General features: G+C 44.1%; 2 protein-coding genes and 1 long non-coding RNA gene across 17 annotated transcripts in view; 1 reads left to right on the forward strand and 2 right to left on the reverse strand.

Moving 5' to 3' along the window:
* LOC140903888 (uncharacterized) overlaps nt 1–26382 on the forward strand; it is a 315051-nt gene extending 288669 nt beyond the window's left edge. Inside the window, exon 3 of the long non-coding RNA XR_012156378.2 lies at nt 26270–26382. This is a non-coding gene — a long non-coding RNA (uncharacterized LOC140903888). The remainder of the gene's footprint in view (nt 1–26269) is intronic.
* LOC140904088 (keratin, type I cytoskeletal 14) lies at nt 6631–14704 on the reverse strand. 6 transcript variants are annotated; one of them, XM_073326367.1, is made up of 9 exons: nt 14443–14704; nt 14126–14394; nt 10442–10524; nt 9957–10113; nt 9349–9510; nt 9115–9240; nt 8795–9015; nt 8030–8079; nt 7037–7134 (listed from the first exon to the last, which is right to left on the reverse strand). In XM_073326367.1, exons 1-9 carry the CDS (start codon nt 14702–14704, stop codon nt 7037–7039), a joined length of 1428 nt encoding a protein of 475 aa, XP_073182468.1. The 6 variants fall into 6 exon arrangements, with proteins under 6 accessions (XP_073182469.1, XP_073182468.1, XP_073182470.1 ...); XM_073326369.1 differs by lacking the exon at nt 8030–8079 and having other exon boundaries at nt 7037–7121; nt 8768–9015; nt 14126–14334; XM_073326365.1 differs by having other exon boundaries at nt 14126–14704.
* On the reverse strand, nt 21560–26788 carry LOC140903882 (keratin, type I cytoskeletal 14). 10 transcript variants are annotated; one of them, XM_073325810.1, is made up of 9 exons: nt 26527–26788; nt 26258–26466; nt 24779–24861; nt 23865–24021; nt 23189–23350; nt 22955–23080; nt 22635–22855; nt 21949–21980; nt 21560–21657 (listed from the first exon to the last, which is right to left on the reverse strand). In XM_073325810.1, exons 1-9 carry the CDS (start codon nt 26786–26788, stop codon nt 21560–21562), a joined length of 1350 nt encoding a protein of 449 aa, XP_073181911.1. The 10 variants fall into 10 exon arrangements, with proteins under 10 accessions (XP_073181911.1, XP_073181908.1, XP_073181910.1 ...); XM_073325807.1 differs by having other exon boundaries at nt 26258–26788; XM_073325809.1 differs by lacking the exon at nt 21949–21980 and adding an exon at nt 22505–22506 and having other exon boundaries at nt 26258–26788.
* Nucleotides 26789–27228: the final 440 nt, after the last annotated feature.

The following is a 27228-nucleotide window of genomic DNA, read 5'->3' on the forward strand; positions in this document are numbered from 1 at the left end:
TTGTGAGCACCTAATTCTCCAAGCCCTTCTCCCCTGGAAAATAGTGTAAGATTAAACTCCTATTCACACTACTCAAACCATCTCATATTTATTGGTGGGATTAGCTGTCTCTTCTAGGCATTTATATAGCTCCCACCACCACAGCATTCCAAGTGCATCTCAAGTGTATATGGATTTATCCTCATCCCATCCATGTGAGGTACGGTACTATGATCTCCACTAACTGATTGATTGATTTAGATTTTAAATGATTAAAGGGATGCCTATCCAAGGCTGTAGGCACCCTGACACATTCATTAATTATATAGTACATGGAAATCCCAGAAGCATTAAAATAATCCTTCCAACAGGGTAGAAGGATGAATACAGAAATGACTTGCTCCAGCTCCCAGAGTGAAATTTTGGCTGAGCCAGGAATTGAACCTAGAGCTGCTGAATTAGGCTACAGTGCCTTAAACACAAGCCTGTCCCTCCTTCAGATACGTGACTCAGTCCTTCCCCACATACAACTCAGCAAAGACTCACTCATGAGTAAGGAGGAAAGGGGTAAGGAGGAAAATCTGATGTTCATCACTTGCATTGTGGAGTACAGTTGGAGTCAGGGTGAGGATCTGTGGATGAAAAGACAATATAATGATTCAAGCTTTGGTTGGGCTGTGTAAGACATGTGAAAAATGATCCAGCCACAGTCTACAGCAAGCAGTATTTCTGATGAAGTTTCATTCCGTTTCCTCTTTCAGAGGTATCGTTTTAGCACTGCAGAGTTCCACTTTCTTGCTGGCACATCCAGTTGCCTGAATTACATGCAACACAAACAGAGGTTCATTGTCAATTTCACGTTCAGTATTTTAGGAAGATCTTTGTACATTTGTAGTTAGCCAAAGACTCCGTTGCTTGACATACGGGCCCTGCCATGGATCAGAGAGGGAAATGCATTTATGTTTGCTCCTCATCTCATTAACTCCGACTCTCTCCTGCTTCTGTGACAGCAAACTTGCATCATCATGTGTTACCGTTTTTCCCACCAAAATGATTACTTTCCTGCTGCACCTTCCCACCGATGGCTTTTTACAACAATGGGCAGAGTTAATTTTCAGGACATCTCTCTCTTTCTCTGTCCGGTTCTTTTGTTCATCGAAAGTCTACTATAGAATATTTTCTCTAAGAGCCCTGTGTGCTCCACAAGGAGGGTGTGTCCAAACCAGCAGAGCTTTCTTTCCTAAGCATTGCTTCGTGATGTTTCTGCAACCTTGTTATACATGATTTTATCTTGTCACTTGTCATAATTACCTTATACAATTTGCATAATTAACTACCAGGCATCATCTATTAAATTTTTCCAGTTCTTTGATGTGCAAACAGAGAGTAAGTTGGAAATCAGTACTCTGCGGTAAATGTGGACTTTAATTTTTGCATGTGGGTGGGTGTGGGATACTGTGCTGATTGCAGTTTTAGTGTTGCAACCCTTCAAATTCAGACCATGCCTTTTTATCGGGCTAATGATTCGCTGGTCTGTAATGACGATGCCTGACAAAATTCCAAGCAGGTAAATTAAATCATTACCATGCTGAATTTGGCAACATTGATTGTGGTCCTAGGTCTTAAATATGCTTTCCAAGGTGCCAGTTTTGTACATTACTTCAGTTTCTCTCACACTGGTGGTTAGTTCGTAGCTTTGAGTTATCTCAGCACATTTGTTAGTGATGAATTGGAGGTGTGGTAGAACGTGTACAACAAGAGCAGAATCATCTACTCTTAGAAGCTCATCCTTAACCTCCTCGATTTCTTTTCTGGAGGGTTTAATCTGCTTGCAGAGTCTGCCGATATTTCACGATGCAATAAAAATTCCTGGCGTTTACATCGCTGGGGGCGTCATCGTCGATCAATAATCATGGCAAAGAAGAATCCAAAGAGACATTAGGGAATACCAGGAAGAATGAAGTGAGAGTGAAGGCACGGCTGGTTCACCCTCCTTTTATATTTTCTTGCTGGGATCTGTGTGCAGTGATGGATTGGAACAGGAGACAATGCCCGAGCCTCCAGGAGAACACGGAAATGTACTGGCAGAGCACTGTGAGAAATTGGGAAGTGAGCAACAGAGCTGGACTATTTAAAGTGCTTCAAACACCAGACATCAAGGTGGTCAGTCCAGTGCAGGCAGATAGATAGATAGATGTGTACCCAACTTGGTGTTTCTTCTTAAATGATTCTTCTATTTATATTTTCAAAAAATTTAAATACTGTATAATACATTTATGATGTTTCATTTGTACAGCATTTACAGCCATTGATACTAACCCTGTGTTAGACTAGGTGTGAAGTATTATTTCTATTCCAGTAGCATGTGCAGATCCCACACCAGTATAAAAGCCCTATTATACTAGGTACTGGACAAACAAACAACACAAGGACAGTCCCAGACCTTGAGAGCTCACAGCCTCAGGGTTGGTAATCGTCATGGGAGTTTACACTTACCTAAAACTTTACAAATGTTACAAACTGTACAATAAATAAATATAGAAAATTAGATCTACATCATAAAATAGACTTATATGGAGAAATTAGAGTATTTACATCATACCATAAAATACACGAGTATTCAAAAGATCTAAAATACACATAGTCTTGTATAACTTTCTGCAACATGCAGTGTTTAATGATTATTTCAAACACGTGACCCAGTGGTCTCCTCTCAGTGTATGTCTACACTAGCACTTACGTCGGTATAACGTATGTAGCTCTGGGATGAGAAAAAGCCACCCCGCTGAGCAACATAAGTTACACCAACCTAAGTGCCGGTGTTGACATGCAGCTCAATCGATAGATTTGACAGCTCTCGGGGGAGCTTGTCTCACTGACATAGCGAGCGGCGGGGCTGAAGTCGCAATGCTGACAGGAGGATTCTCTCCCGTCACCTTAGAGCTGATACATTACAGAGCTTACAGCAGCGCAGCTCCATTCTTGTAAATGCTCTAGTGCAGCCGTAACCTCAGTCTCCTCTTTCACACCTTGTAGCAGCTGTTCCTTTGTCCCTGCAGATATTTGTTTTTGATGATGCTGTAATCCGTGTTCATTTCTGCTCCTCATGAATGGGCTGGTGATTCTGCCTCCCCGTAGGAGCACAATTCATTTTACCCACAACTGTTGGCATCAATGCTGACTGCTTCCCAATTCCATTCTGCACTGAGCCTTGAGACTCCTTCCTTGTGCTCTGCCCACACTCCTTGCTTGTTCTTCTCTTTGTCTTCTCCTACTTGCATCGTAGTGCCTTTGCTCATGCTGCCTCCTACTCTTGGAACAGCCTCCCCTTCCCAGTACACCAAACATCTTCACTCCCCCTTTAAATTCCTCTTCAAAATTCATGACTAAGGCTACGTTTAGGTCATGGAAGTCATGGAAGTCACAGAATCCATGACTTCCAGAGACCTCGGTGACATTCTCTTCTTCAGCCCCGGGGGGCTGCAGGACTCTGGAGCTGGCAGCCAGCAGGCCCCTGGCAGGGTTCCTCCGGCAGCAGCGACAAGCGATGGGGGGGCCCCTGCAAAATTCCAGCGACAGGTGACAGACCTCTGAGGAGACGCTCCTCAGGGTTCCAGTGATGGGTGACAGTCTCACGTGGGGGGAGGGGGACACCTCGGGCAAGCAGCTGGAGGTGTCCCATTTTCTCTTTGGGAAATATGGTCACCCTGCAGCTCCCAGCTGCTTTGGGTGGCGAGGGAACCCCACAGCTCCCAGCCATCACAGTGGCTTATAATCACTTAAAATCTATCTTTTGTAGTCAATAAACTTGTTTTACTGTTTATTTTTACCAGTGAGTTTGCCTGAAGTGTTTGGTAAATCTGCTCAGGTTACAAAGGCTAGTGTATGTCCACTTTCCATTGATGAAGTAGTGAACCAATTAATAAACTTGCATTGATCAAGAAAGGGTCTTGAGCAGTTGTCATATATTTTCCTTTTGGCTTTTATAGAAACTAAATCCAATCTGCCCATATCTAGTGCCAGTTTTTCCCACATAAATGAACGAAAGGACCTTGATGAATCAAACCTGCTCATTCCACTGAATTGACTTGGACTAATGTTACGGGTCTGTAGATCTAGACACCATGCCAGCGAAGCCATCTATATGTGTCTTTTCTATCTCCAATATGTAAGAGTCTATACTCTGCAGGGACGTTGAAAGTTGTGGAATGTTGTCCTGTCTCACAACGCTCAATGTAGCCGTCTGTCATAAGACACACCAATGAATCCAATCATTCCGGCTTGCTCATGAATCTCTTACACCAGAACCACGATGCTGCTCTGAGGAAGAAGAGAACTTATAAAAATATTTATTGTGTGAATCTTTTGCCTTATTATTCAGCATCTCTCAATAATTCAGTTGGACCCACCTGTCTCCCTGAAGATTTTTGTAAATACCTCTCTACCCTACTCTTCTTTGCCCGGTAGCCTCCAAAGAAAGTACCCTGACACCAGTCCACTCCTTCCTTTCCTGAATAGATATTTCTGGGAGCTGTAGGTTGGCCAGTCTGTCAGCTACTGCCTGGAATAACTAGTTTTGCACATGGTTATCTTCCATTCTACAACTTTTGAGCAGGTTTTCCTTTAGGGCAGGGGTTCTCCACCTTTTTCTTTCTGAGCCTCACCCCCCCCCCCCCGCCGCAACATGCTGTAAAAATTCCATGGCCCGTCTGTACCACAACAACTGTTTTTCTACATATAAAATCATTAGTGGGTAGCAAGCAGGGCTATTGCCCAGGGCTCCATGCCACAGGGGGCCTTCTGGAGCTAAGTTGTTCAGGCTTCGGCTTCAGCCCCGGGTGGCAGGGCTTGGAGCCCTGGGCTTCAGCCCCAGGTGGTGAGGCTTCGACTTTGTGCCCTGGGCCCCAGCAAGTCTAATGCCGACTCTGCTTGGAGGACCCCCTGAAACCTGCTTGCGGCCCCCCAGTGCGCCCCAGACTCCTGGTTGAGAACCACTGCTTTAGGGAAGAGACAGCTAGAGGAGTCCAATTACCAGGGGGGAATGCAGTAGTGTTTGTTATTTGGGCTCCAACTCCTTCTTTCTTGATTAGAGAAATACCATCTATCTTACATAATACAGCTTACTTGGAAATTTGATCTATCACATGGTTTCTTAGTTCACCATATTCATTTGTTTTCCCTTTTATCTCTCCCCATGTTGCAGTCCATCTTTTCCTGTGTTTGCTCTATTTTACCCATTAAAAGTTCACACTTCAGCATTTTCTCTGGCAACCTCTTGTCATCCACGAGGAGAATGTGTCCAGTCCTGCAGAGCCTGGCTTTCCAAAGTATTGTTTGTCCTATTTGGCTAAGCTCATCTTGTCACCACAAATATATAATAGCTCGAAGGTGCTCTTGATTATTTATTTTCAGCCCTTTGTGGTGCCAACAATACCTTGGCTATAATTAATAAATGTAATATATGCTGCAGCTACACTGGCAAATTTAGGACACATAACTCACCATTATTGCACCTCCATTAGTGATGTCAATAGTGAGACTGTAGTGTAGACAAGCCTTGTGCACTTTTACCATCAGGTTATCTAACCCATCTCTGAGCAGAATTAGATGACACTCTGATAAAAATGCCTGTGTTTACACTACAGTCTTTGCTATTGCTGTCACTGGTGGAGATGTAGAAATGGTAAATGGCAAGAATTGCTGGTCAAAATCTTGTTTTTTCACCATTTGTAAAGATAATGATCATTTTACATTTCATTCAAAACAATTCACTCTTATTTTTCTACAAAAACACTTCAATATATTTTGTTTCATTTTGAAAGTGGGTAGCATTTCAAATTTTTTTAATTGAATTTTTGAGGGGTTCCCCCTTTCTGTCACTGTTTTACTTTTTCCCCAAAACTAAACATACCTGGATTTTTAACCTTTCCTCATAGGTCAGGTCTTCTAAAACTTTTGTTGGTTTTTTTGCTCTCTGTTAAATGTGATCACAAGGTAATGTGAAGGGTAATGTTTCTGTGAACATTTTATATATAATATGCCTAGTTATGTGGTTACCATGTAAGTTAAGTAAGAAAATAGGAACTGAAATGACATTTGTGCTTTGTATCTTTATATTTAATTTACTCTAATTTTATAACGTGACTTAGAAATACAGTGGAATTCTGTACAGAGAGGGATTTGGAGCGATTCCCTCCTCTTCTGATAAATATATCCAAATAACGTCTCTATGCAAGTCATGAAACTGGAAGCTCCTCAAATTGAACATTTCATAAAAGTAAAACCTCCATCTCTCATGAACAGAGTCCTTTGTGCAGATATTTTAATGCCTAGATTGGTCAGTTAAATTGCAGTAGGCTCAATGCTGCAGTCCTAACTCGCTCTGAGTAATACTTATGAAAGTACTAGTCCTATTGAAGTCAATGATACAACTTTGTATGTGCTTCTCAGTGTGACTGAGGGTTACAGAATTGAGCCCAGTATTGTTAGCTTTAATAAGAATTCCTGCAAACTGTTACATTTTGTTCAATCTCAAACACAATCCCCCAAATGTCACCTCCACCATCAATAAATCCTATAAAATTTTTCACTCAGCCATTCCCAGGTATTTCCTAGCAATTCGCTGAGTCACAAAACATTCCCCAAGGTTCTTTATGCTGCATTTGGGAAACCTATCCCTCTTGCTGTCTTCCTTCCTTCAACCTCAGAACAACTCCATCTTCTGGCTGCCCATGGGTGACTCTTGGCTATCATGGTACATCCCACCAAGGGTTTGAGAGAGCCCCTGCCTCAAGCCTTTAGAATGACAGAGACAAGATTCCATTTTGCATGAATGAGAAGAAAAGGTTTATTAGACATTTGCAGAGTTCAGTGTGGCACTCAAAGACAGGTGAAAGAGAATGCAAGACACAGAGAAGGGAAAGAATGCACAAATTGAGCTGAATATTCCCCACGGCCCAGTCACATACAGCATCTGGATCATTCAGTGAATCTCTTTCTTTATTGTTTCTGAGCAGCTCCAGCCTTGGGACCGGGATCCATAGAGTGCTCTGTACTATTAGCGGGTGGAAAGCTGAACCTGCTCACGGGAAGAGACCACCTTTCCATCTTGGACCTCCTCAACAATCGTGCGGACTTGACGACTGGATGAGATTACTTCAAAGAAGAAGAGAGAAAAACAGTTATTTGGAGCATAGAGAAGATATTATGTATGTTCCCTAGGCATCTTGAATATACTGTTTCAAACAATTCTTCATTGGCTGAGAGGAGAAAGGAAAAAATGTGATTCCAGCAGTTAACTTGTATCAATCACCTAAACAAGTAAAGAGAAAGCAAAATCTCAGCCTGGATTCATAGAAAAGTTCACCATGATTTGCAGACCTTTCAAGTGAAGATTGAGTTATTCTCAACGGTTTGAGCATTGGCCTGCTAAACCCAGGGTTGTGAGTTCAATCCTTGAGGGGGCCATTTGGGGATCTGGGGCAGAAATTGGGGCTTGGTCCTGCTTTGAGCAGAGGGTTGGACTAGATGACCTCCTGAGGTCCCTTCCAACCCTGATATTCTATGATATGATATAATTTTGATCTCATATTTGAGTCAGTACCTCCATCTCCAGATTCCAATGATGGATTTTCACACTTGATCCCAACTAATCAAAATTAGGTGACCATTTGAAGGTTTAGGTATTTGATTTTTCAGATTTCTCCAAACATGGAATTCAAAATAATTCAGGACAAGATTGAATTCATGTAAACATTATCTGCTGCTCCCGAGCCAACCTCCCTTTTCTTCATGAACCCAAAGCAATGGGTTTCATACAGCTCTACCTGACAACTCAGTTAGATGGTCCCTTTACCCCATGTCTTTTCTGCTTCTAAGGGCAATGGTCATTTGGGGATTTTCTATTCCTGTCGCCTTCACCCATTCTCCACAGACTAAATACTTTGTTAGTAATCAGATTGTACAATTTGTTAACCGATTAGCTTGTACTCTGCAAAGCCGCCTGTTACAGATGTGAATGAGTTACACTTCAGATAAGGTACATCCTTACCATCTCTCCCAGACTGCGAGGACAGAGCTGCCGAGTACTGGGAAGCAATGCTACAAGGGGAAAAATAATAAGGGCAAATTAGAAACATGAACACGTCTTCGGGATCCCACGGTCTGTATTCAGTGGTGGAGGAGAGGCAGCAAGGTCACTGATGATAAAAAATTGTAGACCCCAAAAATGTGAATTAATTATTTAGAATGACACCTGACAATATTCGTTCTGACTTGACCTTGCTTTTCACTTTCTGCAACAGCCTGAGTCTCCCTGAAATTGTCCAGTATTATAACCCTAGGAGAAAACCCTTTCAAAAAGATCAAAGCATCTCACATCACTTTATAGATCTGTCAAATAACTCTCTCAGCCCTCCTATGAGGCACAACAAAATGTTATTTACACCCTTTTACAGATGGGAAAGCTAAGGGCTAGAGAAGTCAATTAACTATTAAGCTTGCTCAATGAGTTAGCACCAGAGCCCAGAAAAGAAACCAGTTCTTCTAATTCCCAGTCCCATGCTCTAACCACAGTACTGCAAAGGGAGCACTCCACAGTTCAGAGAATGAATACCTCCCAGAACAAGGTTCTCACTGAGGATGGTAACGTGGGATAAGCCATTGAGCCATCAGTAATTGGCCTTCATATTGATGGATCTTGACTATTTATTTCAAAATGAGCCTCTAAGAATACAGGTTATTCAGCTGTTTAGCTGTGTCATTATTAGCCAGCTCTGCCCCATGGCACTCTATCTCAGCGACTCCCTTTACGTACTGGGTATCCTCGCCCTCCAGCAGGCGGCGGTACGTGGCAATCTCTTGCTCCAGGCGCGTCTTGACGTCCACGAGAATCTTGTACTCATGATTCTGGCGCTCCATGTCGCATCGGAGCTCGGCCAGCTGCTCCTCCACGCTAGTGATCAGGACCTGGAGCTGTGCCAACTGGGCGCCATAGCGGCCTTCTGTTTCTGCCAAGGTGCCTTCCAGAGCGGCTTTCTGGGAATGGAGAGTAGAGGGAAAAGAATTCAGTGAGGGGCTCACTCATCTCTGTGCCTGCCCTTGTGTGTGTCTCCCTGGGAAGCCAGTGGCACGTACCATGCTGAGCTGGGACTGCAGCTCTATCTCCAGACCCTGGACGGTGCGTCTTAGTTCTGTGATCTCCGACTTGCCGCTCTGCAACTGTTCCGTGTTCATGGCTACTTCTCGGTTCAGCTCTTCCGTCTGCAACAAGGGGAAACAATCTAGTCACTGCACGAATGATGTGTGTAAAGCTCTGCCCCCACCCATGAGTGTCAGGAAAGTGCTTCTCTTCATTCAGGCATTGCGCACCTTGGTGAAGAACCACTGCTCGGCCTCTTTACGGTTCTTCTCTGCCAAGCTCTCATACTGCTCTCTCATGTCAGCCAGGATCTTGGTCAGGTCAACCCCAGGAGCGGCATCCATCTCCACAGTGATCTCTCCACCCAGCTGGCTCCGTAGTACATTCATTTCCTGTGACAAGAGAGACACGCTATGTTCATCTGCATCTTAACTATACAGACCCACTGCAGTGCATCTGAGGAGGTTTTCCCACTTGCACCCTGCATAGAGACCTAACAAAAATCCTGTGGGGGTTTCAATTGTTTCTGTTTGGCTAATAAAATCCCAAGCATCAGGTGGCTTCACAACCTAGCAACCAACTTAAGGTTCTGTTCCTATAGCCAATGACTTGGCTCCAGTAGAAACTACCTGAATCGTAAGCGGTGGATATAATTTACCTGGTACCTACAGAACATATGTTCAGAGTCTATTATTCTTTACCTGCCCATATACCTGCCCATATCCCTTCCCAACAACTGCAAATCTCAGAACTGTTCCTACTGATTGGCCTGTGTGGATTCCATTGTGCATTAGCTACAATGTATAGGTCCCTCTTTTGTGCCTTGTTTCGTCCTCACCTCCTCATGGTTTTTCTTGAGGTAAGCCAGCTCCTCCTTCAGATTTTCAATCTGCATCTCCAGGTCAGCTCTGGCCAGGGTCAGCTCATCCAGGACTCTACGCAGGCCGTTGATGTCAGCCTCAACACTCATGCGCAGGGCCAGCTCTGTCTCAAACCTTCAAGTGTTAAAAAAGGGCAAAAACTCAGGCACATCCAGCTGATACCAATTTTTCACTCCCTTTTCCTCCCCAAGTTTCATATATTTTTGAATGGCATTTTTGCTAACAGAGTTTTCTTCAGTGTTTCCAAGGTTTCTTCCAAATTCATGGAAGCTAAAAGAAGGTCACCCTTGACAAAGGCTCCCCCGTTCCCTTTTCCAGTCACCACATAACATAGGAACATGGGAAGCATCTTCAAATGCAATAAACAACAGAGATCCTCAAGCAGAATGGCTTTTTTACACATTTCCCTTCTCATCAGAGCTCCAAGGAGCCCTGGACTTACTTGGTTCTGAAGTCATCGGCTGCCAGCCTGGCATTGTCAATCTGTAAGACAATGTTGGCATTGTCGATAGTGGCAGCAAGGATCTGGGGAAAAGAAAAGAGGGGATAAGAGGGAGTGGAAAAGAAGTTTCAAAAATTGCATATTGCTGATTAATTGAGGGATGCAAAGAGAAATTTATGTTTAGGAGAAGGGCCAGGAGCAGCACTGACTTTCCACTCCTATATGGTAGAATCTGCATAACTGTGGAGATATGAGACAAGCTGGTATGGACCAAATTCTTATTTGTACTAAGGGCCTTTTGCACTGCTCTAGTCATGTAAACAGGCCCCAAAGTGTGTGCAAATATAATTTACACCCATTTTAAGGCCTCTTTACATGGCCAGCATGGTATAAAATGAGCTTAGTGTATATGAGAATCAGGCTTCCTATATCTGTCTCTCTAGATACTTATTTTGTACATATCTCTGTATCATCTGCATGCCTATAAGACTGAGTATTCATTTTGGGAACTGAGAAGTGCTCACTTGAAAGAAAGGTAGTGAGCAAGCATTATCTCATCCCATATAAAGAAAAGGAGGATTTGTGGCACCTTAGAGACTAACAAATTTATTTGAGCATAAGCTTTCGTGAGCTACAGCTCACTTCATCGGATGCATCCGATGAAGTGAGCTGTAGCTCACGAAAGCTTATGCTCAAATAAATTTGTTAGTCTCTAAGGTGCCACAAGTCCTCCTTTTCTTTTTGCGGATACAGACTAACATGGATGCTACTCTGAAACCTGTGATCCCATATAGTTTCTCCAACTTCAAATATTTTAGCTGGATTTTAAAAAGAGCTGGATAATTTAAAGATTAATGTTTGCAGCTACATGCTAATGTAAGGTTGCTCAGATCTCATGCTTCATGAGATATGACAGTAACTTACAGAGGTCAGGAAAGATTTTCCCCCCACCTACAGCGTTGTGTGTATTATGGAGGGGGCAGGTTTGCCTTCCTCTGAATCATCAGGTATTGGTCATACAGGAAGCAGCATATGAGACTCGATTGACCACTGGTCAGATCTAATATGATAAAGCCTGTAGCAAATGGTTAGGCTGTTGGTGTGCCGAGACCACTGCATGTCATGCCAACCTATATTCTCACTGTTTCCTTGTAATCCCCCATTGGTCTGTCTGTATCCACCTGTTATCGCTTGTCTTATACTTAGATTGTATGCTGTCTGGGGCAGGAACTCTCTTTATGTTCTGTTTGTACAGCGCCTATGTACAATGGGGTCACGGTCAATGGCTGAGCAGGGAGTCGAACCATTAAAAATTTGAGTTCGGTTTCAGTTCAGGTTCATCAATACTTCGTAACTGTTCGGTTCAGACACTAACTTCGAATGATGGATCAGTAACTAATTCAACCACTTGAACATGTATGAACCAGTTCAAATATATTTCCTGCAGATTAATGTCACACACTCTTATGCTTGCTCTGTAACTCCTAGCAAAAGAGAACAATGATTAAAATATTTTACAGTGAAAGAAATATTTAACAAATTATTTGCATGCACTAGTCCAACATCCTCCAGAACTCTGTCCATCATATTTGATCACTGAGGTGACAAAATGAAATTCAGTCCAGAAAATGCTCTTTCTACGCTGACTTCTGTAGCAGGAAGGAACATGTACTCAGCAATAAGCAGGAGGAGACGGAGAGGGGAGGGAGGTGTTCTGGGAGTTGTAGTTTCCTTCCACTTACTCCTCTCATGTCATCTCCTCCAATGGCTTCCTGGGAAGTGTGGTCCCTGCCTCTCTCTCTCTAGGGCGGGAACAGAGAGAGACCCTTCCTCAGCACCCCCAAAAGACCATCTCTCAGCACCTGATTACTGAACCTGTTATTCTGAAGCAGTTACTCGTTTGGGGGGTTTGGGGTTCCATTCAGGTTCAATGCAACGGAGAGGTTTTCAGTTCTGGTTCACTTAAAAAACCTCTCTGAAACAGTTTTCAGGTTTGGCATGGGTTTGACTCTCTGTGGCTAAGGCTCCTAGGCACAACAAGAATACAAATAATAAGTAATAATAATAATTGATTCTCTTGCTCCATGACTTTCATTGCTGTCAGTCACACTCTCGTGCATGAGGAAGGGGCAGAAGCGGAGGGGAATTCTCTGAGCAGAAAATCTCACTGTGCCTGAGTGCCCTTTAATAACTTCTCCCGAAGCTCCAGGGAGAGGAAAACCAAACCTGGGATTCTAAGTAAGGCTAGCAAAGTGGAGCCAAAATGAAGAAAAGGAAATAGCATGGGAGTATTATTAGCTTGCAGTCTGATTCACCTGCCTCATTGAGAGTCTCAGTTTCTGCACCCCGATACTTTGCCGACATTCACTGCTGATGCTTTGTAAGGAGAAGACAGTGACAGCGAGACAAATGTTGCATTTACTGCATCCTTACTCAGGAGACACTCCCAATGACTCCCAGTGACTCTGTGTTCAATGAGCTTTGACTGAGTAAGGATGTCACAATCTAGCCTACTGAAAGGAATGTAAAATAAAATGAAAGCAAACAACACATGTGACCAGTGAGTGGCGTGAATGTTGGTGCTGCAGTGAGGGCATCCCTCGGGCCTTTTCATGAAGCCTTACTGTGCGAATACTGAGACACAAAAATGAATTAGAATGAAGACGCCAGGACTGGTTCTGCTCTCACTGACTTGAGTCAAGTTACTCCTGACCTACACTGGTGTAAGAGATCTAAATCAGGCCGAAATTATTCTGAATCCTCCTCCTTTTGAGCATATGGAAAATGTTAGATCTTGTGTCAGCCATTCCGGAATTGCAAAGGTCCCACATCCTTGGTATCATTTGATTTGGTCTCTTTTTTAACCGCTAAATTCAGCCTCGTAACAGGCTAGAAGTGATTATTATTATCATTATGCCCATCTTAGCATCTGTATGTTCACAAAGTGTCCTGCAATAGGTGAACGGTGCCAAACAGATAACACATCCCTGCCCTGAGCTCACAGCCTTCTGATGAGCTAAACATCTGGCAGAAGAAGCACATACCTGCAGCATAAGTAATATCCGGTACTTAGCCATTTGTGTATAATCCTACCAGCCTTATTGCTGCTGCAGCCCGCTGCCTTCTCATGTTGCTGCCGCACCCAAGACATAACAGCTAATGAACATGAACCAGTAGGCTTCTGCTGCTACTTTCCTGCCCCGAAGTCCGTTTCCCTATTAGAAACCATTTGCTAGGAAATGCAGTTTTGCTCCTTCTGAAGGAATATCATTAAATCACGGGGGAGTGCAAGGGCATGTCTTCGTCAAAGTGCTGCTGCGGCACCAGCCCTGGGAGAGAGCTCTCCCAGTGCTCTAAAAACCACCCCCACGCGGGGCGCAGCTCCCGGCACTGTGCTCTGTCTACACTGGCACTTCACAGCGCTGAACCTTGCAGCGCTCAGGGAGGTGTTTTTTTCACACCCCTGAGTGAGAAAGTTGCAGCGCTGTAAAGTGCCAGTGTAGACGGGGCCTAAATTGCTAAATCTCCTTCATTTGTGTCTGGGCACAGGATTTCTGTGAAGCCCTTATTATACCTGTTGCCTGTAATCAGTTAATCCCTCTGTATTCAGATTTTAGATACAAGGCAATCTGTAAGAAAGAAAATCAGACGAGAATCAGACTTTTTTTAACAATAGTGTCATACCTTGCTCCTCAAGTCTTCAATTGTCCTGTAATATGGGCTGTAGTCACGGTCAGGACCGGGTCCCTGCTTCTTATACCACTCCTTGATCTTAATCTCCAGATCGGTATTGGCCTCCTCCAGAGCACGCACCTTATCCAGGTAGGTAGCCAGGCGGTCGTTCAGGTTCTGCATTGTTTCCTTCTCACCCGCAGGGAGAATGCCATCACCACCTCCAAAGCCACCCCCAAGGCCACCTGCAAGGCCACCCCCAAAGCCACCCCCAAGGCCACCTGCAAGGCCACTACCAAAGCCACCACCAAGGCCACCAGCAAGGCCACCTCCAAGGCTACCCCCATAGCCACCTCCAAAGCTACTACTGTAGCCCCCCCCATAGCCACCACCCAGGCTACTTCCTACTCCAGAGACATACCTAGAAGAGGAGACAGAAAAGCCACCCGATCCCCCATGGATACTTGGGGCTCTGTAGGGACCTCCAAGATGCACTGAGGAAACCCGTGAGGAGCCACCTCCTAATCCACCTAACCCACCTATCCCCTTTAGGGATGTAGATGAGGAATATTGCCTGACGCTGGTGGTCATGGTGAAAGGTGGTTGAGGATCTAACGCCCAAGAGAGTCACCCAGCTCAGTGTGAAAGAAGGAGAGTGCTGCTAGCTTCCCTGACTCCAAGCAACTTTTATACCCACAACACGGGCGTTGCCACTTCTTGGTCCTTTTCTCTCTCACATTCCCCAGGGTTTTCATCATCCTTGAAGTCTGAGCCAACTTCCAGAATCACCATTTTTCTCCTTGATCTGTTCATGCTTTTGTCACATTCCACTAGAAACACTTTACCTCACGAGGAGTGTTTTTATGTTTCCTCTTGTTTCCAAATGTATAGTCAGGAGTGATTCAAAGTGGGAGGCTCATTGCTCCAGGCTACATTTTTACATTGTTTTACACTGTTGTATGTGAGACAGAGCTATTCAGACTCCTCCAGTGCATTTCTGTGAAGTAAATCTTTCTTTCTTTCTTTCTTTCTTGGGTGTTACAGGGTACTACCATTCCCAGTAATTACTGTGTGCTTAGTAAATCTGTTGTGATAGTTGTTGTTTTAAGGAAGAACCTTAAATAAAGCCTTTAACACAGCATTTCTCAAAAGCGGCCACCATGGCCACCAGAGGCTTTTCTGGCAGCCACAGCCTCCTGGGTTGTGATTTGGGGGTTGGGGGGGCAAAGAAGTTGCCCCTCCTCTGGGGCTGCCAGAAGGGGTTGGGCCTTGCCCCCTTTTGGAGCCACAAACACCGGGGGAGCAGACAGCCAGTGTGAGTTCCCCACCTTCCCAAGGTAGTGGGGCTCAGGCTTCTGGATTCATCCCTCGTGTGACAAGTGGCAGGCTCCGGCCGTGTGGCAGCAGGCTTTTGCCACGGGCTCTGACCACAAGGCTTTGGGCTCCGGGCTTTGGCTTCTCAGCAGTGGGCTCCAGCCCTCGGCTGCACCACTCCATCCCCAGTCTTACCACACCACTCATCACCCCTGCTGCTTCCCTATCCACCTCCCCATCCAACTCTTAATTTGTTCCCTGACTTGCCAAGGCTGAGTAGGTCTGCTGTGAAAAGTAATATTTGTATATTTGTTAATATCACTTTTCACTGCCTCTATGCTAGCTAACAAGTCTGCTGCTATGAAAAGTGATATTAACAAACATATAAATATCACTTTTCATAGAAGCAGACTTACTAGCTAGCAAGTCTAAAAATTGCAGCCAAAAAAGCAAAAGAAACAACAACAAAAGATAGGAACATGCAAAGCACCTGATTTGTGTTTCTATTCTATTTAGGTCCAGTAAAGAATAGAGACAACTGTACGTTATTTTTATTATTGAGTCTGCCTACCTAAATAAATTACTATGATTTGGACATATACATGTGCATATTTATTTGTTTTTCCTAAAGTTCATTAAGTATTTTAGGAAAAATTGTCTGAGTGGCCACCAGCAAGAGTTGCTGGTTGCACTCTGAGGCCACCAAATTGTTGTTAGAACACCTGATCTAACGTGTGTCTTTAATTTTGTGAGTATGGTGTTGGTGAAAGATGCATGGCAGACAGCACTGAACCCAAGTCTTCTCTGTATCCACAGAACAGACACAATTGGCAGCAAACGTGCAGGCTTTCTCCACAACGCTCCCTGCCAATGTACCTTCACCTCATCTCAAAAGATCTCCTGTAGAGGTGAGGGGACTTCAGCCCCCTGGCCAATTCAATACTTGGCCTCTCTGCTGAGGCAGCCATTAAGGGGCCCACTTAGTGCTGGATGCAGTCATTGATTTTGTGATGTCAACATCTGCCACTAAGAACTAGACTGCGATCCCCCAAGTCATTTTTAAAAAGCCAGGGCATGGCTATTAGATGGAAGAACTTTAGAAATTATAGGTTTCAGAGTAGCAGCCGTGTTAGTCTGTATTCGCAAAAAGAAAAGGAGTACTTGTGGCACCTTAGAGACTAACCAATTTATTTGAGCATAAGCTTTCGTGAGCTACAGCTCACTTCATCGGATGCATTTAGAAATTATGGAGCTCTCCAAGAAAGAGGACAGTTCAGTGTAAAGAACGACCTGAATGGCCTGGGGACCGATTATTGGGTTTAAGAATTGGGGATTAAGAATAATGCTCAGAACAACACAGTTCTGTATCATTAATCTAATGAACAAGTTAATCAGATGTTATAAGAAATTTCCCTTGTGGCTCCCTGTCCTGAGCACACCCTCTGGGTGATATACACACCCAATGTAAACCCAACTGCTGAAGAGATGCTAACTGCCTGTGAAGAGCCAAGGGGCTCATAAAATTGCAGGGCTGAATAAGGTCAAGTTCTGTTGTCTCCATTCTCAATACTAAACTCCCTACCAGACTGAAAACCCTCAGGCACAGATCTAAGTGGCACTATTTAATAATGTTCCAGGGTGTGGAGAAAAGCATATTTCTTCACGTGTTGTACCATGTCAACCACTTTACTGTCTTCCTAGACAGGCCCTAACAATCCCCTTCCCCAAAGCTAGAAATTATTTTCTTTAGATCAACTGCCACGAAAGGGAAAAGAGCCTATGTCCCACAAGCAACAGATGTATATTTCTGAGCAGGCTTGGATTGCTCAGCTCTGTCCAGGGTGGATTTAATTTAAATCACTAGTCAGGAAGACTCGATTTAATCATGGGTTTTCTACATAAAACTGCATTCTTGTTGGTTGTTATAACCTTAGCACATATTCTTCACAACTCAAAGATAGATGTAGGTTTCATTTTTAGAAGGTACACACTATACATTTTTAAAGAGTGATTTATTTTGAAAACTTTTCAGATTAGTTTTACAGCTATATCAGAAAATGAATGATTGTTTGGTTATTTCATTTACCAAAGGTAATTGAAACAGATATTTATGAAGTCATTGGGAGGTGAACTATCTCCAATTCAACAGGTTAATCATTAATAGTTGGAGGATTTTCTTGCTATGCTGTATTAGGAGGAGAACATCACCAGACAGATATTTAAATTGTTTTATTTAACTAAAACAACAACATTAAGTATTCTGGATTTTTCTCTTCAACAGCAAACATATAATATTTTAACAAAACAAGCATATGTCCCTCGCTTCTCACATTTATCTCCAGACTTCTCCTTGTCCAGATCTATTCCACCCCCAAGAATCTTCTATTCATTGAACTTTTTGAAACTTTGCACTTTTTGAGAGAGGTAAGGGATTGAGTCTGTGTACACAAATTTGCAGAAGGACAATAGAGTTGCGGTCTGTTATTTCTCATCTCTATATATTATTTATTTATTTTAAAACATTTTTGCTGTTAACAAACACGTTACCTCTGGAGACACAAATCCACAGTTTGAGAACTGCAAAACTAAGCATCTCTGATGGTATCTTCTGGACTGAACACTGAGTCCCATTGGGTAGATAGAAAGATTAACCTACATAATCTCTACAGAAGCCCCTGGAACCCCATAAAATTGGGTCCCTAATCCATGAACTATTGGAACTCATTTACAAAACTTTTCTTAAACATGACATGAATAATATTGTCTCATACTATAGAATTAGAATGTATAATCCCTATTCCATGATGAGATATCTTTGAGCTATAATGTATCTTAATTAAAACTATCTTTAGATAGGATTTTCCCTCAAAAATCATTTTATCAAAAATATCCAATTTAAATAAAAAAATCCAATTTTTAATTATTTTTTTAAAATCATTTATTTTTATCCACTCTGGCTCCATCCCACCCGGGCTGGAGCACTTTACAGGAAAGAGGATGGAACTGATGAGTGAGAATAGGGGTGGGATGTGTGTTTGGGATATTTCCTACTATTACATTACAACTAATTCTAGATATATCAGAGAAAATAATGGCACAAAAGCTTTCATATGATTATAATTTACTGAAGCAGCTTTGTACAAGCATCAGCTGAGATAGGAGGAGGTGAACCTGATGTTTCAAGAGATCCCTTCTGGCCGTAAAATCTATGACATCTATGGATACTCACATCCACAGGTACAACATGGGTACAAAGTGAGTGTCAAATCCTACCATTGCAACGTGGTGGCAGTTTACATTCACTTTGCCCAGGTGTGAATGACAACACAAGATGTGAGGCAAGGCCTGTAATTTTGAGGTCCAGATTCTCTCCCCCACTTAATGCCAGAAACATGAAAAGAGAAAAAAAACAGAAACTTCCTGCATCATGCCAGCTGAATGTAGTGACAACATAGAAAGGTAAACCATCCAGAATGGTATAAGATCTAAATGACCACAAGGCCTGATTTGCTTGGCAGTTGCAGAGAGCAAGGATCACATATGAAGCGATCCTACTAACCTTGTCACTGAAGTTTATATAATTCGCCCATCTGTATTTTAGCTAAGGAACACAAATCCAAAGAACATCAGAAACCTAGTAGAGGTATGGGGTTATTTGTGTTATTAAACCAATGTGTGGTTCATAACCTCTCTCTTTCATGCACGGATGCTCCTGCAGTAGGCGAGTCTGCTGTTAGAACAGAGCCAGTGTGGCTGGATGCTTTGCTAATCCCCCTGCAGCACAGGTGTAGGGACTGTGTAAGGGCAGGCAGGGACTATGGTTCCCCCATCTGGATATCCCCAGCTCACACATGTTACTTTTGGAATATTATTACCTGGGCTGCAGCTGTGACCAGTGTACAAGCAGCCTGAGAAAGAGGAACGCATAACCATCTTACTGATGGCCCAGTAGACACACCAGAGAATCTGAACCTGAACTTCTCAAGTTATGTTTGAAATAATTTTAATTCTTTCTTCTAGTTCTTTAATTGTTTGATCTGTTCTTTCAGCAAAAGTCTTATAGCATTGTGGGTGTACCTGGCATTTACGAGAGAAAAAATACAAAGGCAAGTTTCCTGCTTTCCATTGAAGAACTAAGCAGACAGCACTCCAAAGACACATGCTTTAGTGAGCTGTAGCTCACGAAAGCTTATGCTCAAATAAATTTGTTAGTCTCTAAGGTGCCACAAGTCCTCCTGTTCTTTATGCTTTAGAAGAGGAATCTTGTTCATTTGTTTTCCTCCTGTAAAATGCCAGGCACATCAATGATGCTGTATAAATGCACAAATGCATTCAGTAACAGGATGCTAATCTTACAGAGTAATTTTGCTGATCATAACCCTACATTCATGGCTCATGTTTATAATGTACCTGAATAGAATCTGAGTGGAATGATGATGGGTCATGTAAGTTCTGGGATTCTGAACCAGAGAGAGAACAGAAAGGCTCCTTTCCCCCTTTTCAGGGAGAACCAGAGCTCTCTCTAGCTATACCAGCACTTAGCCAGGTTAAATCAGGGCAAGGTCCCTAAAAACAGGGGCTTAAAATAGGAGGACCAGATTCTGCCAGCTTCACACATGTTCAGTAATAGCTTACTCAGAATCATCCTGTTGATGTCCAACAGCACTGCATATGGAGCCAGGTGCTACTCAAAGGGAGGAAGGGTGGCAGAACCTAGCCACGACTGAGGGTAGACGTACACTGCAATCAGGTTGTGTAATTGCAGCACATGCAGACACACCTGAGCTAGCTTGAACCTCGCCAGCTCAGGCAGTGACGTACCAATGGCTGTGATGGACAAGCCTGCCTGAGGCCCTGGGTAATTACTTGGGTGGCAGCCCACGCAGCAGTCTGTGCCACTGTGGCTTCACGGCTATGAAAGCTGGAGCTAGCTAAGTTAAAGCATCTCAGGTATGTCTACATGTGCTGCAGTTACACCCCTGATTGTGGTGCAGACGTACCCTGCTAGCTGACATTGTCTTCCAGGAACTATCGGTCCTGCCAGTCAAGATGGAGTGTATCGGTGTACCGCTGCATCAGGAATGGCCGTTAATGACAAATGGACACAGGATCAAACCCCAAACACAGCATGTAATAACCTTATCCTGAGCAGGTCACGCACCCCCTGACAGCTATCTGAGGGGTCTGCCTTTTTCTTACCCTTTGGAAACACCTGGACAGTTGCCAGGAAAGTCACACTGAATGAAACTGAAATTGTATTACCGAGAACGAGGTCAGCCAATGGTACCATTAACACATGTGCAGCACAAGTTAATTTTACCGCCGAGCGTTGTGAGCTGTGTAACAGCCAGCGCCGGTAGAGAGGTGTGTGGCTGACAGGTGGAAGGGAGCTATTATGATGGTATTGGTGAGTCATTTTCTTTCACTGTGCACCATGCACCTTGGCTCAGACTCAGGGAGCTGATGAAGCCCCATCTCTTACCTTCCTCTGTGGAACAGCCACTTGTGTCCCTGAGCAGGACTCTGAAACAACCAAATTGGGACCGTTCCTGAGAAGTCTGTCTCAGGTTTCAAATTTTGAGACCATTGCAACTTAGGGCAGAATATCTGACACTGTTTATACAGTTTAGTTGCAGAATTTCAGCCAGGTTGGATGTGATCAATAAAGCCACTAGTTCTTTGCCTTAATATTTAGTCCTGGTGTATTAATTCAAGTCACTCAGTGATCTAGCATACAGTGCCTTGTAATGACCATCTGAACAATTCCTTCTTCTAGCTGCCCACGAATGCTGATGGAAGCTCTAGCAAACAGCACCAATCTCCCCCTAGAGAGCCTGTGTCGTCAGTCCCCTAGAACAACCAAGACAAGACTCTAGTTTGCATGAATGAGAAGATAAGTTTTATTTGACATTTATGGGAAGAGCACAGGATAGCACTCAGACAAGGGTGAGGGAAACAGAGGCAGAATGAAAAGGGAAGGAACACACTAATGGAGCCCAGTCCTCCACAGCCTCGGTGACAGTGTGACATCTACAGCACATGGACTGGAGTCTTCTTTCCTTTTCTGTGACAATCTGTATATTGATGCATCCAAGGTGCTCAGGACTGGGGCCTGTGGAGTGGTGTGTAGTCTTAGCGGGGGGAATGATGGACCTGCTCACGGGAAGAAATCACCTTTCCATCTTGGACTTCCTCAACAATTGTACGGACTTGTCGGGTGGTCGTGGACACTACAAGGGAGAAAGAGATAGAAGAAACTATCAGCTGTCCTAAGGATCTGATCAGCCTTTGGAATTTTTATCCTAGCTAGTGTATCTGCAGAATTGAGTGTCATAAATGCATATCCTGTTTTCCATTTTACACAAATACTTTTCTTAATAATATCTTCAATATTTCAGAGGAATCATTCCAGGTCATTCCAGTTTTGCACCCACTAATGAATGAGATCCTATGGAAAGAAGCTTGCTAAGGATGTGATGCAGAAATGTGTGATCATTACTTCAGATAAGACAAATTCCTACCTTCTTTTGCTGCAGCGTACTGGGAGGCAATGCTACAATAGGAGAAAAAAGAAAGAAAATTAGAAATATAGACCCCAGAGGACAGGGCTCAGTGAGATAACAAAGGTCCAGGCCTCTTATGGGGAGAAATAATTATTTTGACACAAGTCTGATTAATTTAATTATTATGTCGACTTGCAGGTCCCCAATGTCCTCTCCTTGAAATTGTCTAGAGTAAAGGTTTGAGCAGAACATTTGATCTTGGAAGGATTTTCAGGGTGTGAAGGGATTTAGACACATTATATTAACCTCTCAACCCTCCTGTGAGGTTGATTAGTGTTATTAGCTACTTTCCCAGGGTCATGCAGTCGCTGAAGAAGCCAGGAATAGACCCCAAAAGCCCTGAAAACTAGAGTTTTCACATAGCTACTAGACAATGCTACCTCTCCAAATGTTATGTTACACTCCATAATTCAGACAATAAATACCTCCCAGGACAGGGTTCTCACTGAGGATGGTAATGGGATAAACCATTATGGGATAAACCATTGAACCATCACTTACGGGTCTTCTTCACAACTACCTAGGAATCTGGATTATTTATTTAAATGAGTATCTAGGGACACAGATTATTCAGCTGTTTAGCTGTGTCATTATTAGCCAGCTCTGCCCCATGGCACTCTATCTCAGCGACTCCCTTTACGTACTGGGTATCCTCGCCCTCCAGCAGGCGGCGGTACGTGGCAATCTCTTGCTCCAGGCGCGTCTTGACGTCCACGAGAATCTTGTACTCATGATTCTGGCGCTCCATGTCGCATCGGAGCTCGGCCAGCTGCTCCTCCACGCTAGTGATCAGGACCTGGAGCTGTGCCAACTGGGCGCCATAGCGGCCTTCTGTTTCTGCCAAGGTGCCTTCCAGAGCGGCTTTCTGAGAATGGAGAGTAGAGGGAAAAGAATTCAGTAAGGGGCTCACTCATCTCTGTGCCTGCCCTTGTGTGTGTCTCCCTGGGAAGCCAGTGGCACGTACCATGCTGAGCTGGGACTGCAGCTCTATCTCCAGACCCTGGACGGTGCGTCTTAGTTCTGTGATCTCCGACTTGCCGCTCTGCAACTGTTCCGTGTTCATGGCTACTTCTCGGTTCAGCTCTTCCGTCTGCAACAAGGGGAAACAATCTAGTCACTGCACGAATGATGTGTGTAAAGCTCTGCCCCCACCCATGAGTGTCAGGAAAGTGCTTCTCTTCATTCAGGCATTGCGCACCTTGGTGAAGAACCACTGCTCGGCCTCTTTACGGTTCTTCTCTGCCAAGCTCTCATACTGCTCTCTCATGTCAGCCAGGATCTTGGTCAGGTCAACCCCAGGAGCGGCATCCATCTCCACAGTGATCTCTCCACCCAGCTGGCTCCGTAGTACATTCATTTCCTGTGACAAGAGAGACACGCTATGTTCATCTGCATCTTAACTATACAGACCCACTGCAGTGCATCTGAGGAGGTTTTCCCAATTTGTGGCTTTTTAGACAAGAGACCATCTCTTACTGTGTGTTTGTTCAGCACCTTGGAACTGTGACCCTGTCAACAACAAGTAAAATAATAAAAATAATTTTCTAAGAAATCTCCATTTGGGGATTCAGTTGCCTGTGTCCAGAGACTAAATCCCAAACAACAGGTGGATCCGCAGCCTGGGAAGCAGGTTGCTGTAGATCCTGGCTTGGCCCCAATGGAAGCTACTGAAAGGATAAGTGGTGCATGAGTCTGACCTGTGGCCTACAGAGGACATGTTGCTGTCCAGAATGAATTATTCCCCACTTCTTTATCCCCAAATGCCCTCCCAACAACCCTAATGCTTGGAAATAGCCCTGCTGATTGGCCTGATTTTCACTGTACCTTAGCTACAACTTATAAATCCCCTCCTTTGTGCTTGGTTTCATCCTCACCTCTTCATGATTCTTCTTGAGATAAGCCAGCTCCTCCTTCAGGTTTTCGATCTGCATCTCCAGGTCAGCTCTGGCCAGGGTCAGCTCATCCAGGACTCTACGCAGGCCGTTGATGTCAGCCTCAACACTCATGCGCAGGGCCTGCTCCGTCTCAAACCTTCAAGCACAAAAAGGGTGCTCACTACGGAGTTATACGTTCCATTCTATGCATCGGATGAAGTGGGCTGTAGCCCACAAAAGCTTATGCTCAAATAAATTTTTTAGTCTCTAAGGTGCCACAAGTTCTCCTGTTCTTTTTGTGGATACAGACTAACGCGGCTGCTACTACGGAGTTGTCACCCCTTTTTTGTCCACTGTCATCCTTTCAATTTTTTATAACTTTCTGTGCTGCGTGGGTGTTTGGGTGCATGAGGGACACAGTGAGTGAGGTGCAGTGTCCAATGAGTGGAACAGCACTGGTTGCTCAAGTCTCTGCTAAGACTAGTAACTTTACTTGGCAGCTTTGGGGTATATTCTATATCCAGCCCTGAGATGGGTGCTTCTGTTTAGATATGTAATTCACCTCCATTAAATTACTGGTAGCACCATTGCCCCAGGCCTATGTGTTCTGAGTGATATATAAATTAGATCAAGTCCTACATGCAAACTAAATAAAATAAGATAGGTTCTACTGGAAGAAAGACATTTCCCAAGATTTTAGTCCCTATTTGCTTTGCAAAATACATATTTATTTTAAATGCCTTGTTTGCCAGTGATTTTTCCTCATTGTGTCAGTTGTCTCATTGGAAATGAATAGGAAGTTCCCTCTTAGAGAGGAACTCTCCCTCTTTTCCAGTCATGACACATGTGAGGAAGCTTGACATGCACAAAAGGATCCCCATATGGATCTGACCCCCAGGGAGAGCATCACTTACTTGGTTCGGAAGTCATCAGCCGTCAGCCTAGCATTGTCGATCTGCAAGAGGAGGCTGGCATTGTCAACAGTGGCAGCAAGGATCTGGGGGAAAGAGAGCAAAAGAGCAAGTGGGAAAGAAGCCTCCAAAGCTCTTCATGTTGTTGGCTGATTGTGGGATCCAAGCAGGGGTAAATGTTAGGGATGGGCCAGGAGCAGCACTGAATTTCCTGTAGAGGGATTTACCGAGCTGTACCATGGAGAAATGCAAGAGTGCTGAGTTAGACTGAGCAGTGTCTGCCTGTACTTTCCTGCTTATCCCTTGGGACGAATTGCAAAAGGCAGCATGATAGTATCTGAGTATGTGCAAGGCCTGATAAGGGCACTCAGTCTCATGCTTCAGGGCATTTGCTGATCCCACATGGGTCAAGAAAGAACCAACCTTCTTTCCCTCCTCCCCGCCCCATGTATTGCTGTGTGTAATTGTCATAGCAGGAATATTGGAGGGGGAGGGGAGACTAGCCATCCTCGGAAACATCAGGTATTGGTGACTGCCACAGGCAGTATGGTTGGACCCATAGTGTGCTCTTGTATGGCAAAACCTGTGTCCATTTATTCTGTAATGGAGCTCATTCACACTAACTCACCCCTACGATGAGGATTGTTGCAGAAGCTGAACAGAGAGTAGTGAGCAGATGCTCATTATATCTGATGTTTGTGATACATACTCAGATACAGATAATCCATCCCCAGGGAATAATGTTTCTAGTTTGCTCCTGCCCCTGCATGGCTGAGGCTTTCTGCTTCTGCTTGCCTCCGATTCCCTTACGTTTACTAATGACAGTTTGTAAGTGATCAATAATGACAGTAGGAGGGAAAATCAATTCTGGGGCTTTCCTCTCAAGATGTGAAGCCAGGAAACCAAATCAGAATGGAGAAAAATTGCCCCAAATGCTCCAGATTTTGAGATTATGGAAGAAGTCAGGCCTTGCATTGATCATTCCTGGAAGAAGGCTGTGGAATTTATCAATCCTTCCACCTTTTCCTTTTTAACCCTCTGCACTCAGCTTAGTACTAACGAGCTACAGCAATTGAGAGGAGATTGCAAATTCTTTGATTCTGTGCATATACAATAACACTAAGTCTATCCTGCTTTGCATTACCTATAGATTAGTTTGTTTATAGAGTATTCAAGCTGTACCATATTATCAGCACAGGCCAGTGGAGATAAGACTCTGCTGTTGCTTTACTGCCTCTTATGTTTGTTTCATAGAGTCAAATCCTAAGAAATACACCGTTTGGTCTTTCTGGAGGAATGTAATTAAAAAATTGAAGTTGATAAATTACTAAATCCCCTTCCTTGATATCTGGCACAGGTGACAACTGGGTTGCCTTTTATTGCCAGCTTTTAGTTACAGAATTATTATTCAGTGCCCCTGTGCCAGTTTAAAGAAGAGTTTCAGACAAGACACATCAGACCTTTTTAACAATAGTGTCATACCTTGCTCCTCAGGTCTTCAATTGTCCTGTAATATGGGCTGTAGTCACGGTCAGGACCAGGTCCCTGCTTCTTATACCACTCCTTGATCTTAATCTCCAGATCGGTATTGGCCTCCTCCAGAGCACGCACCTTGTCCAGGTAGGTAGCCAGGCGGTCGTTCAGGTTCTGCATTGTTTCCTTCTCACCCGCAGGGAGAATGCCATCACCACCTCCAAAGCCACCACCAAGGCCACCACCAAGGCCAACACCAAGGCCGATCCCACAGCCACCTCCAAGGCCACCCCCATAGCCACCTCCAAAGCTACTGCTGTAGCCCCCCCCATAGCCACCACCCAGGCTACTTCCTACTCCAGAGACATACCTAGAAGAGGAGACAGAAAAGCCACCTGATCCCCCATGGATACTTGGGGCTCTGTAGGGACCTCCAAGATGCACTGAGGAAACCCGTGAGGAGCCACCTCCTAATCCACCTAACCCACCTATCCCCTTTAGGGATGTAGATGAGGAATATTGCCTGACGCTGGTGGTCATGGTGAAAGGTGGTTGAGGATCTAACGCCCAAGAGAGTCACCCAGCTCAGTTGTGAAAGAAGGAGAGTGCTGCTAGCTTCCCTGACTCCAAGCAACTTTTATACCCACAACAGGGGGCGTTGCCACTGCTAGGTCCTTTTCTCTCTCACATTCCCGAGGGTTTTCATCACCCTTAAAGTCTGAGCCAACTTACAGAGTCATCATTTTTCTTCTTGATGTGTTCATGCTTTTGTCACATTTCACTAGAAACTGTTTAGCTCACCCAGGGTGTCTTTATGTTTCCTTTTTGTTCCCAAAGAAAGGGTGAGGTGCGATGCAGGGAAACAGGCTCATTGCTCAAGGCCACGTTTTAACATACCTTTACACTGTTACGCAGGTGACATAGAGACATTCAGACTCCACCCAGCAGTTTGTGAATCCACCTTAAATTAAATGAAAATA

This window comes from Lepidochelys kempii, chromosome 27 (genome assembly GCF_965140285.1).
Source record: "Lepidochelys kempii isolate rLepKem1 chromosome 27, rLepKem1.hap1, whole genome shotgun sequence".
NCBI classification, from domain to species: domain Eukaryota; kingdom Metazoa; phylum Chordata; order Testudines; family Cheloniidae; genus Lepidochelys; species Lepidochelys kempii.

Excerpts from the sequence above, each read along its gene's own strand:
- LOC140904088 (XM_073326363.1), bottom strand. The coding sequence starts at position 14,704 with ATGACCACCAGCGTCAGGCAATATTCCTCATCTACATCCCTAAAGGGG. Across the intron at positions 10,525-14,125 it reads TTGAAGACTTGAGGAGCAAG|ATCCTTGCTGCCACTATCGA; the intron begins GTATGACACTAT and ends TCTTTTCCCCAG. Across the intron at positions 9,241-9,348 it reads AGCAGTGGTTCTTCACCAAG|ACGGAAGAGCTGAACCGAGA; the intron begins GTGCGCAATGCC and ends CCCTTGTTGCAG.
- LOC140903882 (XM_073325800.1), bottom strand. The coding sequence starts at position 26,788 with ATGACCACCAGCGTCAGGCAATATTCCTCATCTACATCCCTAAAGGGG. Across the intron at positions 23,351-23,864 it reads TCAAGAAGAATCATGAAGAG|GAAATGAATGTACTACGGAG; the intron begins GTGAGGATGAAA and ends CTCTTGTCACAG. Across the intron at positions 21,658-22,551 it reads TAAACAGCTGAATAATCTGT|TGTCCACGACCACCCGACAA; the intron begins GTCCCTAGATAC and ends TCTCCCTTGTAG.